The sequence below is a fragment of the Leptonychotes weddellii genome, chromosome 9 (assembly GCF_054177405.1).
Source record: "Leptonychotes weddellii isolate Sample4059 chromosome 9, ASM5417740v2, whole genome shotgun sequence".
Taxonomy (NCBI): domain Eukaryota; kingdom Metazoa; phylum Chordata; class Mammalia; order Carnivora; family Phocidae; genus Leptonychotes; species Leptonychotes weddellii.
This window is the reverse complement of record NC_138377.1, coordinates 51,151,603-51,165,784: the sequence shown is the minus strand read 5'-3', so window position 1 is coordinate 51,165,784 and position 14,182 is coordinate 51,151,603. Positions and strand designations below refer to the sequence as shown.

At 35.7% G+C, this 14,182-nt stretch overlaps 1 protein-coding gene across 1 annotated transcript in view; it reads left to right on the top strand.

The window, feature by feature from the left end:
* The window catches only part of LOC145723448 (uncharacterized), a 1,060,322-nt gene that overhangs the window by 716,863 nt on the left and 329,277 nt on the right, over positions 1–14,182 (top strand). Inside the window, exon 12 of the mRNA XM_081830597.1 lies at positions 13,986–14,047. Within this exon, the coding sequence (XP_081686723.1) occupies positions 13,986–14,047 (62 nt within the window). The remainder of the gene's footprint in view (positions 1–13,985; positions 14,048–14,182) is intronic.

Below are 14,182 nucleotides of genomic sequence, written 5' to 3'. Positions count from 1 at the left end.
CTCTTAGAAGAACATAATCATATAAGAGGAATTAACATATTGCATCCTTTCTCTGGGCAATTTCCAAACTCTCATCTATCTTTCTTTGTCTCAGGGACTCACAGACAATAGAAGCAATCATCCTAAAAACCATGTGTAACAGTGGCTTTTCTTTTAATCTAAGCATTTACTCTAAAGTTGTTTTAGTTGTCTATTACTATAAAATAAGTCATCCCAAAATTTAGTGTCTTAAAACAGCAATTTATTATCCTTCTTGATTCTGTAGGTTAATTCGTTTGTTCTGTTCCACATAGTGTCAGCGGGGGTATTGCAGTGGCTAGAGTCATCTGGAGGCTCTAGTGGGATCTCAGCTGGAGTGTTTAGTCAGGGCCAAGGTATTCCTCTGCGTGGCTGCTTGGGCTGCTTCACAGCATGGTGGTTGGATTTCAAGAAGCATTCTAGAGCAAGCATTCCAAAGAGGAGAAAGTAGAAAGTTATCAGGCCAATTATGGGTTAGGCTGAGAACTGGCGTAGGGTCACTTGTACTTCTCTTTTAAAAAAAAAAAAAAAATTTATGTCAAAACAGTCACAGTAGTGAGCGGGCAGTTACGTAAGACTTGAAATCTCCGAAGCATGGTTCATTGAGGAATCACCAAAGGAACAGTCCACCACAGATGTTTAGAGAAATGAATGTAGTTACCAAGAAGTTGATTGAGTTTAATTTTAGTTAACTGTCATTTCCCTTCTAATGTTTATTTTCTTTTTATCTATAAACTATTTGCTCATTAGAAAACAAAATATGATTTTCTTATTTGAAAGTAGACAGAAAACAGCAGAAAAAATGAATGAAAAAATATTATAGAAGTGGGAGAACACAAATACACACACACATGCACAAACACTCAAAAACCAAAATAAAAACCAGGACTGTCCTTGTTCTATTCCATTTGTGAAAAAATGTATTCTACATATAATACTATAACATTTAACATACTATAATTATATGGATCTGTGAAACTTTAATGTTTGTAGTATTCTCTTGCTTTATGTTATTGAAGAGCCCATTCAGTTGACTATATCGAGATCTTGACTAGGTGAAACCCTAAATTTTATGCAGCAGGCTTTCTCACAATCCTTAGGCCCACTGTGATTTAGTAGAATTAAAACTTAAAGTTGAGATGTAATTTCTGGAACATTTCCTAACCCAAGTGAATTCTAAGACCTAAATAAAATTCCATAGAAACAATATATCCTGAGGCAGTAGCAATATTAAACTAAACTTCTTCTAAAGAAATAACATTGCAAAATTGAAATCAGTTGCAAGAGATGAGAGAAAGAAAATTCCATCTACTAAATCTGACAAGATGAAAAATTTAGGCAACTGACTTCTTCCCTTTGCTTAAATGTACTTAAACTCTTAGATACACATATAGTGAAGAAGAAAAAAAAAAAGCTCTAAAGGAACATTTTCTAAATGGGTTTTTAGTTTCAATGCTTGATTTATACCCAGAACAAGCATAGCAAATGACCTTAAGTAGCTGCCTTGGGAATAGTATAAAATACAATTTTACTTATTGTGGAAGAGCAATTTAGGTTTTAATGGCTATCACATTTCCTTCTTTTTAAAATATACTCTTTAATTGTGGAAAAAGAAGAAATCTCTGTGGTGCCTGTAATAGTTAAATGTGTTTATCCAAGTTCTTATTCTGAGAGGGCTATCTTTCCAATTACCTAGATTTTTTTAAATGAACTTTTATTTTGGAATAATTTTTGATTTTTAGAAAATTGCAAAGATAGTACGGAGAGGTCCTATATACCCCCTTGTCCACTTTTCCCCATTATTTACATCTTACATTGTCATAGTACATTTTTCAAAACTGAGAAACTGACCTTGGTACATTACTTTTGATTAAACTATAGTTTTAGGCACCTGGGTGGCTCAGTCGTTAAGCGTCTGCCTTCGGCTCAGATCATGATCCCAGGATCCTGGGATCGAGCCCTGCATCGGGCTCCCTGCTTGGTGGGGACCCTGCTTCTCCCTCTCCCACTCCCCCTGCTTATGTTCCCTCTCTTGCTGTGTCTCTGTCAAATAAATAAATAAAATCTTAAAAAAAAATAAACTATAGTTTTAATTTCAATTTCACCAATTCTGCCATTAATGTTTTCTTTTTGTTCCAGGAGCCAATCCAGAGTACCACATTGCATTTGGTTCTCATGTATCTTCAGTCTGCTCTGGTCAGTGACACTTTCTTACTCTTTCCCTGTTTTTTTTTTTTTTATGGCCTTGAATGACAAGAAGTACTGACCAGGTATCCTGTAGAGCATCCTCCAGTCTGATTTTTGTAGTGTTTTTCTGATGATTAGTCTGAGTTTATGGGTTTATGAGAAGAATACCACAGAGGTAAAATGCCCTTCTTATCACATCATATCAAGGGGGTACATGATATGCACCAGACATCACTGGGAATATTAAGTTTTATCACTTGGTTAAGGTACTGTTTACTAGTTTCTCCAGTGTAAAGCTATTTTTTTTCTCCCCTTTTCTATTCTGTTCTTTGGAAGCATATTACTAAGTCAAGCCCACCCTAGAGAGAGAGAGAGAGAAAGAGAGAAAGAGAGAGAGTGTGTGTGTGTTTTACAAGCTCTACCCCCTGGAAGTGGGAATATCTACATATATTAAATGGATTCTTCTGTAAGAAAGATTCATCTGTTCTCTACCATTTATTTACTCGTTTATTTACGTCAGTATGGACTCATGTACATTTATTTTATACTTTGGGTTATAATTTAATACTGTAATTTCTTTTGCTGCTCAAATTGTTCCAGCTTAGCCACTGGGAGCTCTCTACAGTTAGATCCTTTGTCTCTATAACATGTCCCGATTCCTTTGCATTTTGAGTACTTCCTTACTTTCTGGTACTATATGATGCTCAAAGCTCATCTTGCATTTTGCCTGTCCAGCCCTAGAACCAGTAATTTTTCCTAGGAACTTGGTTCCTTTTATTAAAGAATGCTATTTACAAACTAAGTTCTGGGCACTGGGTATACTTGTTGCTGGAGTGTCATTGTTTTTAGGCCTTGTCTACAAACATACTATAAATATATATGTAGATGTAATAACCTTTGTGAAGAATGTATCTCTAATTGTTTTGCTATCCATCAATCTTATTAAGCTGAACATTAGTTTATTCTGTTGATCCTGACTGTAATTTAGTACCACATGGTTTATTATCATCTTCTTTTTTGATTATGTATAACTTCTCTCTCTGCAAGTGAGAAACTTAGCTAAATATATTTTATTTAAAAATTTTGATTTCAAGATTTTTCTTGTATTTAATCTTTCTGGCACCACCTGTGAGTAGGACATTTCTTATATAGAACATAAGATTCATTAATTAATAAGACATTTATCCTTTGAATATAGGTTGTTAATTTGAAATATATTTACATTAATATAACTACCAGCTTTGCTTGGCATGCAAGAGAGTAGTATAGCAACAGTCTAAAAATCATGTTGAGTGAATAATCCGACTTAATAAAATTATCCTCATGTGAACTGCAGTTATTTGAAGTTGTACATCAGTGGCCCTCAGTCTCAGCTGCACACAGGAATCACCTGGGAATTTAAAAAAATGCTGATGTGTGGTTCTCACCTGCAGAGATTCTGATTTAATTTGGCTGGGGTTAAGAATGAGGCTACGGACTTTAAAAACTGCCCAGGTGATTTTGATATGCAGCCAAGGTTGAGCAAAGGTTCGGAACCTCTGCTGCACTTGGCTAAGTTAATGCTGATTGCAGTATCTTCTGTTCTGTCTTGTTTTCTGAATACATATATTTCAAGCGAGGTCAACTGTGGAACAGTAACATGTGTTTGAGTTTGGACAGTGGGGCACATTCTTTTGTATACTAGGTGTGGTCCCTGAGGCACAGTTGTAACTATTATAGTAGTGCTATCAAATGTATGTGGTGATCTATGAGGAGTAGTGTAATATGTTGCTTTTTTATTTTAAATTCTAAAACACAGGAAAGACACTAAAAAGCTTCAAAATAAGTTCCTGCAGAAATTGTATTTCCATAAAACCATGACCTGCAGATCTAAGAGTCTGTGCCCACCTCAATCCAAAAAGCTCCCAAGTAATTTGTAAATATCCCTTTTTCACCAAAAACATAAGCACTATTCAATAATAACTGGAAGCCTGTATCTCCCACTCCTCTTTACCCATTTTGCTTTTCCCCCAACACCCTTCCCTCTGGTAACCATCAGTTTGTTCTCTGTACTTATAGGTCTGATTCTGCTTTTTTGTTTGTTTATTCATTTGCTTTTTCGATTCCACATATGAGTGAAACCGTATGGTATTTGTCATCTCTGACTTATTTCATTTAGCATAATACCCTCTAGGTCCACATATGTTGTTGCAAATGGCAAGATCTCTAATGGCTGTGTAATATTCATATATGTGTGTGACACACACACACTTTATCCATTCATCTATTGATGGACACTTGGTTTGCTTCCATATTTTGGCTATTATAAATAATACTGCAGTAAACATAGTAGTGCATATATCTTTTGAATTAGTGTTTTGTTTTCTTTGGAATTATTGTATCATATGGTATTTCTATTTTTAATTTTTTGAGGAACTTGATACTGTTTTCCACAGTGGCTGCACCAACTGACATTCCAACCAACAGTGCACAAGAGTTTCCTTTTTCCCACATCCTTGCCAACACATGTTATTTTGTCTTTTCAGTTTTATTCATTTTGGCAGGTATAAGGTGATATCTCATTTAAAAAGTACAGCATAGAGAATATAGGCAATGATATTGCAGTAGCATTGTGTGGTGACAGACGGTAGCTGCACCTGTGGTGAACAAAACATAATGTATAGAGATGTCGAATCACCATGTTGTACACCTGAAACTAATGTAACATTGTTTGTCAACTGTACTCACCTAAGAAGTTAAAAAAATAAAAGTGCTGTGTAAGGATATGAGTAGAGGAGATGTGACAGATAAATATAATTATAAAACAAGGCCAACTGTAATAAATAAACAAAAAAGGTATGGCTTCAAAGGGTATGGGACAAATCTATGAGAAGATGGTACTTTTAAAGTGTGAAATTTATAGCATATGAATTATATCTCAATGAATCTATTAATAATACATTAAAATTATATTAAAAATATAATTAAAAATTGTTGGACAGCAATCCCACTTTTGGGTATATATCCAAAATAATTGAAATCAGGATCTCGAAGAGATCTCTGCACTCCTATGTTCATTGCAGCACTATTCACAGTAGCCAAGCTAGGGAAATAACCCACATGTCCATCAACAGATGAATGAATAAAGAATATGTGGCATATTCATACAACAGAATATTATTCTGCCTTAAAAAAGAAGGAAGTTCTGTCATATGTGACAACAGATAAACCTGGAAGATATTATGCTAAGTGATATAAACCAGAAGGACAAATGATTCCACTTATATGAGGTATCTAAACAAACTCATAGAAGCAGAGAATAGAATAGTGGTTGGCAGGAATCAGGGGAAGGGGAAATAATGGGGAGTTTAATCAGTATAAAGTTTCAGTTATGCAAGGTGAATAAGTTATAGAGATCTGTTGTACAATTTTATGCCTATAGTTAACAATACTGTATTGTGCACTTAAAAATTTATTGAAATAGATCTGTTACATGTTCTTAAAGCAACAACAAGAACAAAGAGACCCAAGAAAACTTTTGGAGGTGATGGACTTGTCTATTTTGACTGCAGTGATGATTTCATGAATGTATGCATGTGTCCAAACTCATCAAGTTGTATACATTAAATATATGCAATTGTATGTCAATTATAACTCAGTAAACCTGTTAAAATGCATATTTGGAAAAGTAAAACAAAAAACAAAAAACAAAGAAACCCTCAAAAAACAGAAAACAAAAACACAGATACCATGCCGCAGTGTTACAGCCTGAATTGTCTCCCCCAAATTCATATGTTGAAGTCCTAACCCTAAAGGCAACTGCGTTTGGAGATAGGGTATGTAAGGAGGTATTTAGGGCTATCTGAGGTCATAAGGGTGGAGCTCTAGGGTAAGCTCAACAGGACTGGTGTTTTTATAAGAAGCAGAAGAGATACCACAAGTGCCCACACACAGAGAAAAGGCTGTGTTAAGACACCGTAAGAAGGTGGGTGTCTGTAGGTCAAGGAGAGAGGCCTTACCAGAAACCAACTCAGCCAGCACCTTGATCTTAGATTTCTAACCCTCAGAACTGTGAAAAAATAAATTTCTGTTGTTTACATCACCCAGTCTGTAACATCCTATTATTGCAGTCCTAGGAGACTAATATAATACTCAATTTCACTTCTCAGTGTATAGTCAATAGATAATGTATGCACATATTTCAAGACATGTTCAAAAATATTCATGATAGCTTTATTCAAAATAGACCCAAACCAGAAACATCTCAAATATCTAGTGTTAACTGTACAATTCAGTGAGTTTAACATAGACACACAGGTGTGTAATCCACACCTTTATCACGATATAGATCATTTCGGCCACGCTGGGAAAGTCCCTACATGTGCTTTTCTGGATAATGCTTCACACTCATAAAACCTCACTTTTTAATTTTTTTCACTACAGATTACTTTTAGCTGTTGTAGATCATAATATAAATGAAATAATTAAAACATGGAGACCAGAAATACTTAGTTTGCTAGAAAAAAAAAGGCTACTAGTGTTTCAGTAATAGTTTTATTAAAAAATCCAATATTTTGATCAAAGATAGTCTATAAATACTTAATTGTACAAATCTAAACAGATATAAAATTAATACTTTTCCATAGTTATTTTCATGCTTCAGGGCACATCCTTACCTCTGTAGGTATTTATCATGGATTATCATATAAATCTTAGACATGACTCCACAATTCACTTTGAATGAAAATAATGCATCATTCAAACATGAATCAGTGATTTACAGCAGAGAATACAAAGTATTTGGAGTCGATGATTTATTCTATTTAATATTCACCTGCATGTGTGTGGTTAATACTTTCTGTGTTTCTAAATGTTCGTTTGGGACAACTACGGATGTCCATAATATCTAAACTCAGAGTATTTTAATCATGTATCTTGAATATACATTGATATATCAATGGATTTACTGTGGTGCTTACAAAATTAGAAGAAAAATGATGCAGTACTTGAGTGCACTTTTTTTCCCAGTTCAGTTACTTTTTACAAGGTATGCTTTCAGTGCTTTAAAGGGCTTACCTTTAAATTTAACCAGTGTTCATCTAAATAAGTAATCCTAATAATAAATACTAATAAAATTATAAATTTAGAAATAATAAGTACAATAAAAATACAAGAAAAGAATGATCCTAGCAGCTGCTGCCCTTCAGCCTTTGCCTCAGAAGAAAAGCATATGGAATAGATCTAAACTTAACCCATAGCTTGAATGTAAGTTCAGATGAAACTCATCCTGATGCAGAGCTGTGTAGTTAATCCCAGCCTGATCAGCTGAATCGCAGTCAATCTGCTGACCCATGAATATGATATTTTGAGTCTAGTGGTTATGCAGCAGGAACTAACATGATATTACACCTAGTTAACCATCAGTTATCAAGTGGGAGATATGGAAGTGAAATAGAACATGATCCCTTCCTTTCAAATGTTTATAATCTCTTGGAGAGTGAAATGGAAAATACAGGAAACTGTGGTGAGGAAAACCAAGGTTATTGATAACCCCAGGTTATTGATGAGCCCAACATTAGTTGGGTAAGGATAGAGATGTTTATTTGGTGGGCCAAAATTCGCTAGTAAAATTTCTTGGAAAACTAAATAGGTAGGCTGTCCTAGTTATATATGCTTCATAACTAAACACCCTAAAACTTGGTTGCTCAAAACTACAGTTTATTACCTTTGATATTTGTATTTGTTAATGTGGCCCAGCTGAAACAGTTCTCATTTGTGTCTCTCATGTGGTAGTAATTGGATATCAGCTGGGGCTGTCATCATCTGAAGGCTTAAAATTGCTGGATGCACGAAAGGCATTGTAGGTACTCGATGCTGCTTCTAAGCTGGGACTTCAGTTGTGCTGTCCACTGTAGCTCCTCTACATGGTCTCTTTGTGTGGGTTGGGCATCTCACAGCATAGTGTGGTAGGGTTCCCAGAGGAAGTGTCTCAAGAGCAAACATTTCAAGAGACCCAGGCAGATACTGCAAAGCTTTCTGTGACCTAACCTCAGAGCTTCCAGAATTACCACATTCTTCTCATCAAGCAAGTCACTAAGATCAGCCAGATTCAAGGTAAAGGGATATAGATTCTAACTCTTAATGTGGGAAGCAGCACGTTACAAACAGGAGGGGAGAAATTAAAGTTGGCTGTCTTTGGAACCTATTTACCACAGAACTTTATTTGATTTAATTTGGATAAACAGCTTTATCTCTAGAGTGTCTATGTAATTTGTCATCCACACCACTACATGTTTAAGTGTAAAATGAACACTAAATATGAATACATTGGAACTTCTCATAAGAACTGGGATCTCTATCAGAGTATTGCTTACTAAGCTGTTACGCGTCAGCTTTAACTCATCCTTCTATATTCTGCTTTGTAGCACTGGGACTGTGATTCTGCAAACCCCATTTCTCCTTCGCCTGCTGGATCCCTCTTAAGCTCTGCCACTAGAAGGCAGTTGAGGGAGGCCCAAAGGCAGCTGGAGGAAGAAGAAAGTTGCCCCTTACTGTTCCCATTAATGTTGTCTCAGTATAGGCAATAGGTTTCAGTTCCCAAGTTTGATTTATCCACATTCCCCAAACCAACCTCAGCTCACTCCCTCAGATTTATCAACATCGGCAAATAACACCTCCTTTTCAGAGATATGAGAAGCCTATAAACTCTAGGTTCTAATAACCCCAACTTTTTCCCTTTGTTCTCTCTGCTCTGGGGTTGTGAGCTGCTGTAGTAAGTCCTTCAGCGCCTGTTTAACCAACTCCTTACATAACATTCACTGGCAAAAAAAAGTGTGTAATTTCTGTTTTCCTATTTTTCTGAACTTGGTTGATACCACTGTCTTATATACCTAACTCCTTTACTGACTTGAATAGATCATATTAATCCAGAAGTTTTCTAAATAATGAGTGATATTGGCTATATACTAGGCACTAATTGTTAAAAGAGAAAAACCCAGTTCTAGGAACATTTATAGATTGCTTGGAGTGAACTTGGAATCACTGAAAAACTGTGTGACAAGGGTTGGGTTCAAGTAAATAAATTCTGTTGTAATATAATTCATTTAGTTACTATTAGATATCGAAAAATGTCCCTAGCAATATAGTTTATGATATGTACGCTTCTTTAATATACAGCAAACTGATTATATTATAAAGCAGCATTCACTGATTAATATGTAAGCAAACATGGCACTATGCTATAGTGTGTATATGAATCATTTTTATTCTTCTCTTATTCACATATGGTAAGGGATATTTAACACAGTGTATTGATGTGTAATCTATAAGAGAATCAGAATGCATCAGTGCAAATCCCAAGAATAGAAAGCAGATATAAAATTGGTACATAGGCTTTAGGAATTTATATTCCACATGGAATCTCTTAGTAGATAATTTCAGTTATTCAGACCCACACATGTCTAAGCAATGGATGTATTCTCCTGTAAAGTTAATTATTTATAGAGAACCAACGCAAAATATAAGTGGAACTTTTGGTGTTACCAATTAAGAAACACCTAAAAAATTTGTGTATATACTTTTTGAAAAACATTAGATATGCAGCACCTTTTTTATTCTTTTAAAATTTTTAGTAGTACACCTATTTTGCCTAGTGCAAAATCCATGAACTGTAATGGTAGAAATTTTCGTCTCTTTTTATTTTGACGTTAGCTTTTGTTTTTGTTTTGTTTGTTTGGTTTTCTCTCTTCTCAGTAGAACAAGAAAACATGCTGACCCAGGTGACTGCATGATTCCTTTAGTCAGTCCACTTAGAGTTCATGCCATCTCTCTCTCTGCTTTGATGGAGCCAGTAGCACTACAGATACACAGCAGACATGTGTTTTGATGGTTCTTTTGTGAAAAGTGCTATGCATCTTTGATATTAGATTTGTTTATTTTTATTTTATTTTTTTAAAGATTTTATTTATTCATTTGAGACACAGAGATAGAGAGAGCATGAGCAGTGGGAGAGGCAGAGGGAGAGGGAGAAGCAGCCTCCCCACTGAGCCAAGAGCTGGATGTGGGGCTCGATCCTAGAACCCTGGGATCATGACCTGAGCCGAAGGCAGACGCTTAACCATCTGAGCCACCCAGGTGCCCCAGATTTGTTTATTTAAAAGCATTTTAAATTGATATTGTCAGAGGTCTTGCTGTTAGAGTCTGCTACTTAATTATGCTATGGTAGCAGGACCTACCTATATTCTATAACAGATTATGTCAGCAGGAGGCACAGCAGCTTAATTTTAATAAAATAAAATCTAATGATTTTGCTTTTTCAGTCAGCAGGTGGGGGGTTCCCTATAGATACACAAACCTGTGTCTGCAAAGATGCAGGTGATTTGTCACTCTATGGCTATAGACCTTTGGGAATATGAGCACAGATTTGAGGGATACAAATAATATAGAGGGATAGAAAAAGGTATCTTAGGCAAAGAAAAGAAAGTATATGTTTCAAAGGAGGGAGAAATAAAATGTCTAAGAAAGGAAGTTCAGCATTTGGAAGCTGGTTATTTAAAAAAAGTCCATGTTTGCATGCCCTATTTCTTTATTGTTGTTATTTGAGATGGATCATTTTCATGTGTGCCTTTTTAATGTGGGTTGATGATAAATGAGAGCAAAGTAGCTGAAATTGAAAAATGTTTTTAGCATACTTTAGTAAAATAATATTAGAGATGACATTTTCTGGCTAATATTTACCATATATGTCTTACATGATTATGGCAATCAAAGGACCACAATATATTTACCACTCAACCCTAATTAAAAACCTGTATTTATTCTTTAGTAATTCAGAAAACTTTCAGAATCTTGTAGGTTGGTAAGGTTCTCCAGAATGAGTCAGGGGCATCTGGTGGCTCAGTTGGTTGAGTGTCTGACTCTTGGTTTCAGCTCAGGTCATGATCTCAGAGTCATGAGATGGAGCCCTGCCTTGAGCCACCCTTCCCACCTCAAGCTCTGCACTCAGAGGGGAGTCTGCTTGAGAGTCTCTCCCTGTCCCTCTGCCCCTACCCCTGCACATGCCCTCTCTCTCTCTCTCTCTCATAAATAAATCTTAAAAAAAAAAAAAAAATGACTCCTTGGTCAGAGTAAAGGTTAGAAAGAGATGGATAACTGAGAGGACAGATTTAGGGTGGCATAAGCCCATCCCTCCAAGATCTGCAGCATCCTCACCCAGGAGGTACTCACGAAACATCACTAATCACAGCTTCAGTCTTGAAAAAAAAAGTAGCTTAGCAAACTGAGGCCTTCATGAAAACACTGTGAGAACATATCTACAAAGAATATCTGTTTGTGGGGTGCCTGGGTGGCTCAGTCTGTTAGGCATCTGCCTTCGGCTCAGGTCATGATCCCAGGAATCATGGGATCATGATCCTGGGATCCAGCCCCGCATCGGGCTTCCTGCTCGCAAGAAGCCTGCTTCTCCCTCTCCCGCTCCCTCTGCTTGTGTTCCCTCTCTCGCTGTCTCTCTGTCAAATAAATAAATAAAATCTTAAAAAAAAAAAAAAAAAGAGTATCTCTTTGTAGGACGAAAGCAATCATTGGTTAATCATTCCCACAAGTGTTTTGTTTGTAATTCCTCTTCAACTGACTCCAGTACGCTATTTCTTTTCTTAGTAACTGGTTGAGCCACATAAACTAAATACTCCAATACCACTAAGAATTCCACTTACTTGGAGAATAGCATTTAAACAACAGGTTTAGTTCAAATTTCCCTTCTTACTGGAACCGTGTTTGTGGTCTTTGAAATGTACATAACCACATACATTCTTCCTCCTTTCCTCTTCTCTACGCCACACACATTTTTGTCACATGTGGTATTCTTTATACTTATCCTGTTGTTTTCCATCACAACCTATTAAACTATATAGTGGAGATTCTATTGCTTCTTCCTTTGGTCCTACTTTTGTATTATTAAGTACATGTAGAAATGGTGATAATGTAAAATAAAGCTCTAATTTGGGGGATTTTTTTTTTTTTTTTTTTTTACCATTTGTTACTACATTTGGGAGAAGTGTCTGATTTTATCTAAGATTTAGGTAACCCTAGAATTACATTACGTTTAAGCACTGTCTCTCTGTGGAAAAGAATAAATGATATTGAAAGAAAGTAAATAAATTTCAGTTTTGCTTTTAGGGGAATGTTTAGTAAGCACATATTCCAAGTACAATATAAATATCTCAGCATGTTCTCTCAGTAATTTGAGTAGCTTAAAATGGAAATAAAATGAAATTTTAAGTTATTTTTTCCATCTGTAAGCTTTTGGCCTTTACTGTGTCTCCTCTTCAAAAATATATCATTTTTAAGAATTATTTTTAAATTGTGACAAAATTTGAGTGAGGGTCATTTATCCATATTCTACTAAAATGTGGGGAAATCTGAGAAGAGAACAATAAACGAGAATAGGAGTTAAAGTTACCAGGAGTTAAAATGTAACCAATGAAATGGAATTTCATGTAGAGTGCAATGAAGTCCCATTGCCTTGTGGAAAATTCCAACCCTCTGCAGGTATGCATTTTCATGCTGTGCTGAAGTTAATATTCAGGAGATGGTGTCTGTCCCTTTATCTTTGGTCTTATCACCAGCTTTCTGTACTATGTAACTTATGAAAATGTCCCCAGTAATCTAAATTTTGATCTCTTCTGGAATACCATTAGTTTCATTATTGTACATCTCACTACATATATGAAAATTCAATGAAAAACAATCAAAAAGAAAAAGACTCCCAGAATTTTAACAAAAAGTCCTCATATGTGATTTTGTCTTTTTTTTTTTTTTTTTGGTGGTGGTGGGGATAGGACTACAATATTTAAGTGCATCTGTCAGAATTTGAATTTTAGTGCTTCTTTGTATAATAAAAAATGTTAGAATACAACAAATGATGCACCTGCATTTCCGTATCCAGATAACTGAAAAGAGAAAAGTTGCTTCTCCAATAAGTCAGCTGGTTCAATGTAATTACATTAAAAATGCTATCTGGTATAACTATAATAGCCAGTTATATAATTTATAAAGAGCCCTATCATATTTTCAAAAGAAATAATAAAAATTTCACAAAAGTGAAATATACAAAAAACCCCCAAAATTTTACTTAAAATGATAAAACTATCATTTTAAGAGGAGAATCGAATGGAAAGAATATTTGTGGTCATGGATTATATTTAGTTTTATGTGTCAAATTTGCTACTCTGTAGTACATTTTATGTATGTTAAATGATTCTTAAATATGACTAAATTTGATAGAGGTTTACCTGACAAAAATATCAAAAAAGTGAATATATAAATGGACAGTGGTCAAACTATATATGACAATATATGATCTGTAACTTCTGTAGCAACCAGCCAAGAAAGCCAAACTACAACTCTATAGCAATTAGTCCAGAATGGGCAGGCTTGTTCAGTGATTACCAGCTTTGCCCCTGTTTCCAACACAGAACCAACAAGATAGAGCCAAATACTTACAAAATCAATCACCTAAGATACCCTACTTCTAATTAGACCACGCTCAGCTTCCCCATATGAGCAGCCTACAATCAGAACATGCTTGAAGCCTTTTTCCCTTCCTCCCCACCTTTCTCTCTCTGTGTTTCTCTCTCTCTCTCCCCCTCTCCAACTCCACCTCTCTCAAGCTTTCCCACTCCTCTGCCAGCCTTTGAGTTTCTGCCAAATCTAATTCATGGTAGTTGACTCCCTTGATAATAGCAAACTCTGGATAAATTGCCTCTGTTTATTCTCATTTTGGTGTCCTTTGTTTATTTTCACAGTTTTCCTGGAGGTTCTATGGAGTTTGCACTGCCCATTGCTGTGGTTTCCAGTCTTCGACCAGGTATGATATTCAGAGGCCTCTTATGCCTTGTTGCTCATGGCCTGTGGAGATCCTGCCTTAGTGCTAAGTCAGCACCAGGTCAAAACTCTACTCTCTTTGCATTGAATTCCTCAGCTATTTATTCTCAGTTTGGTA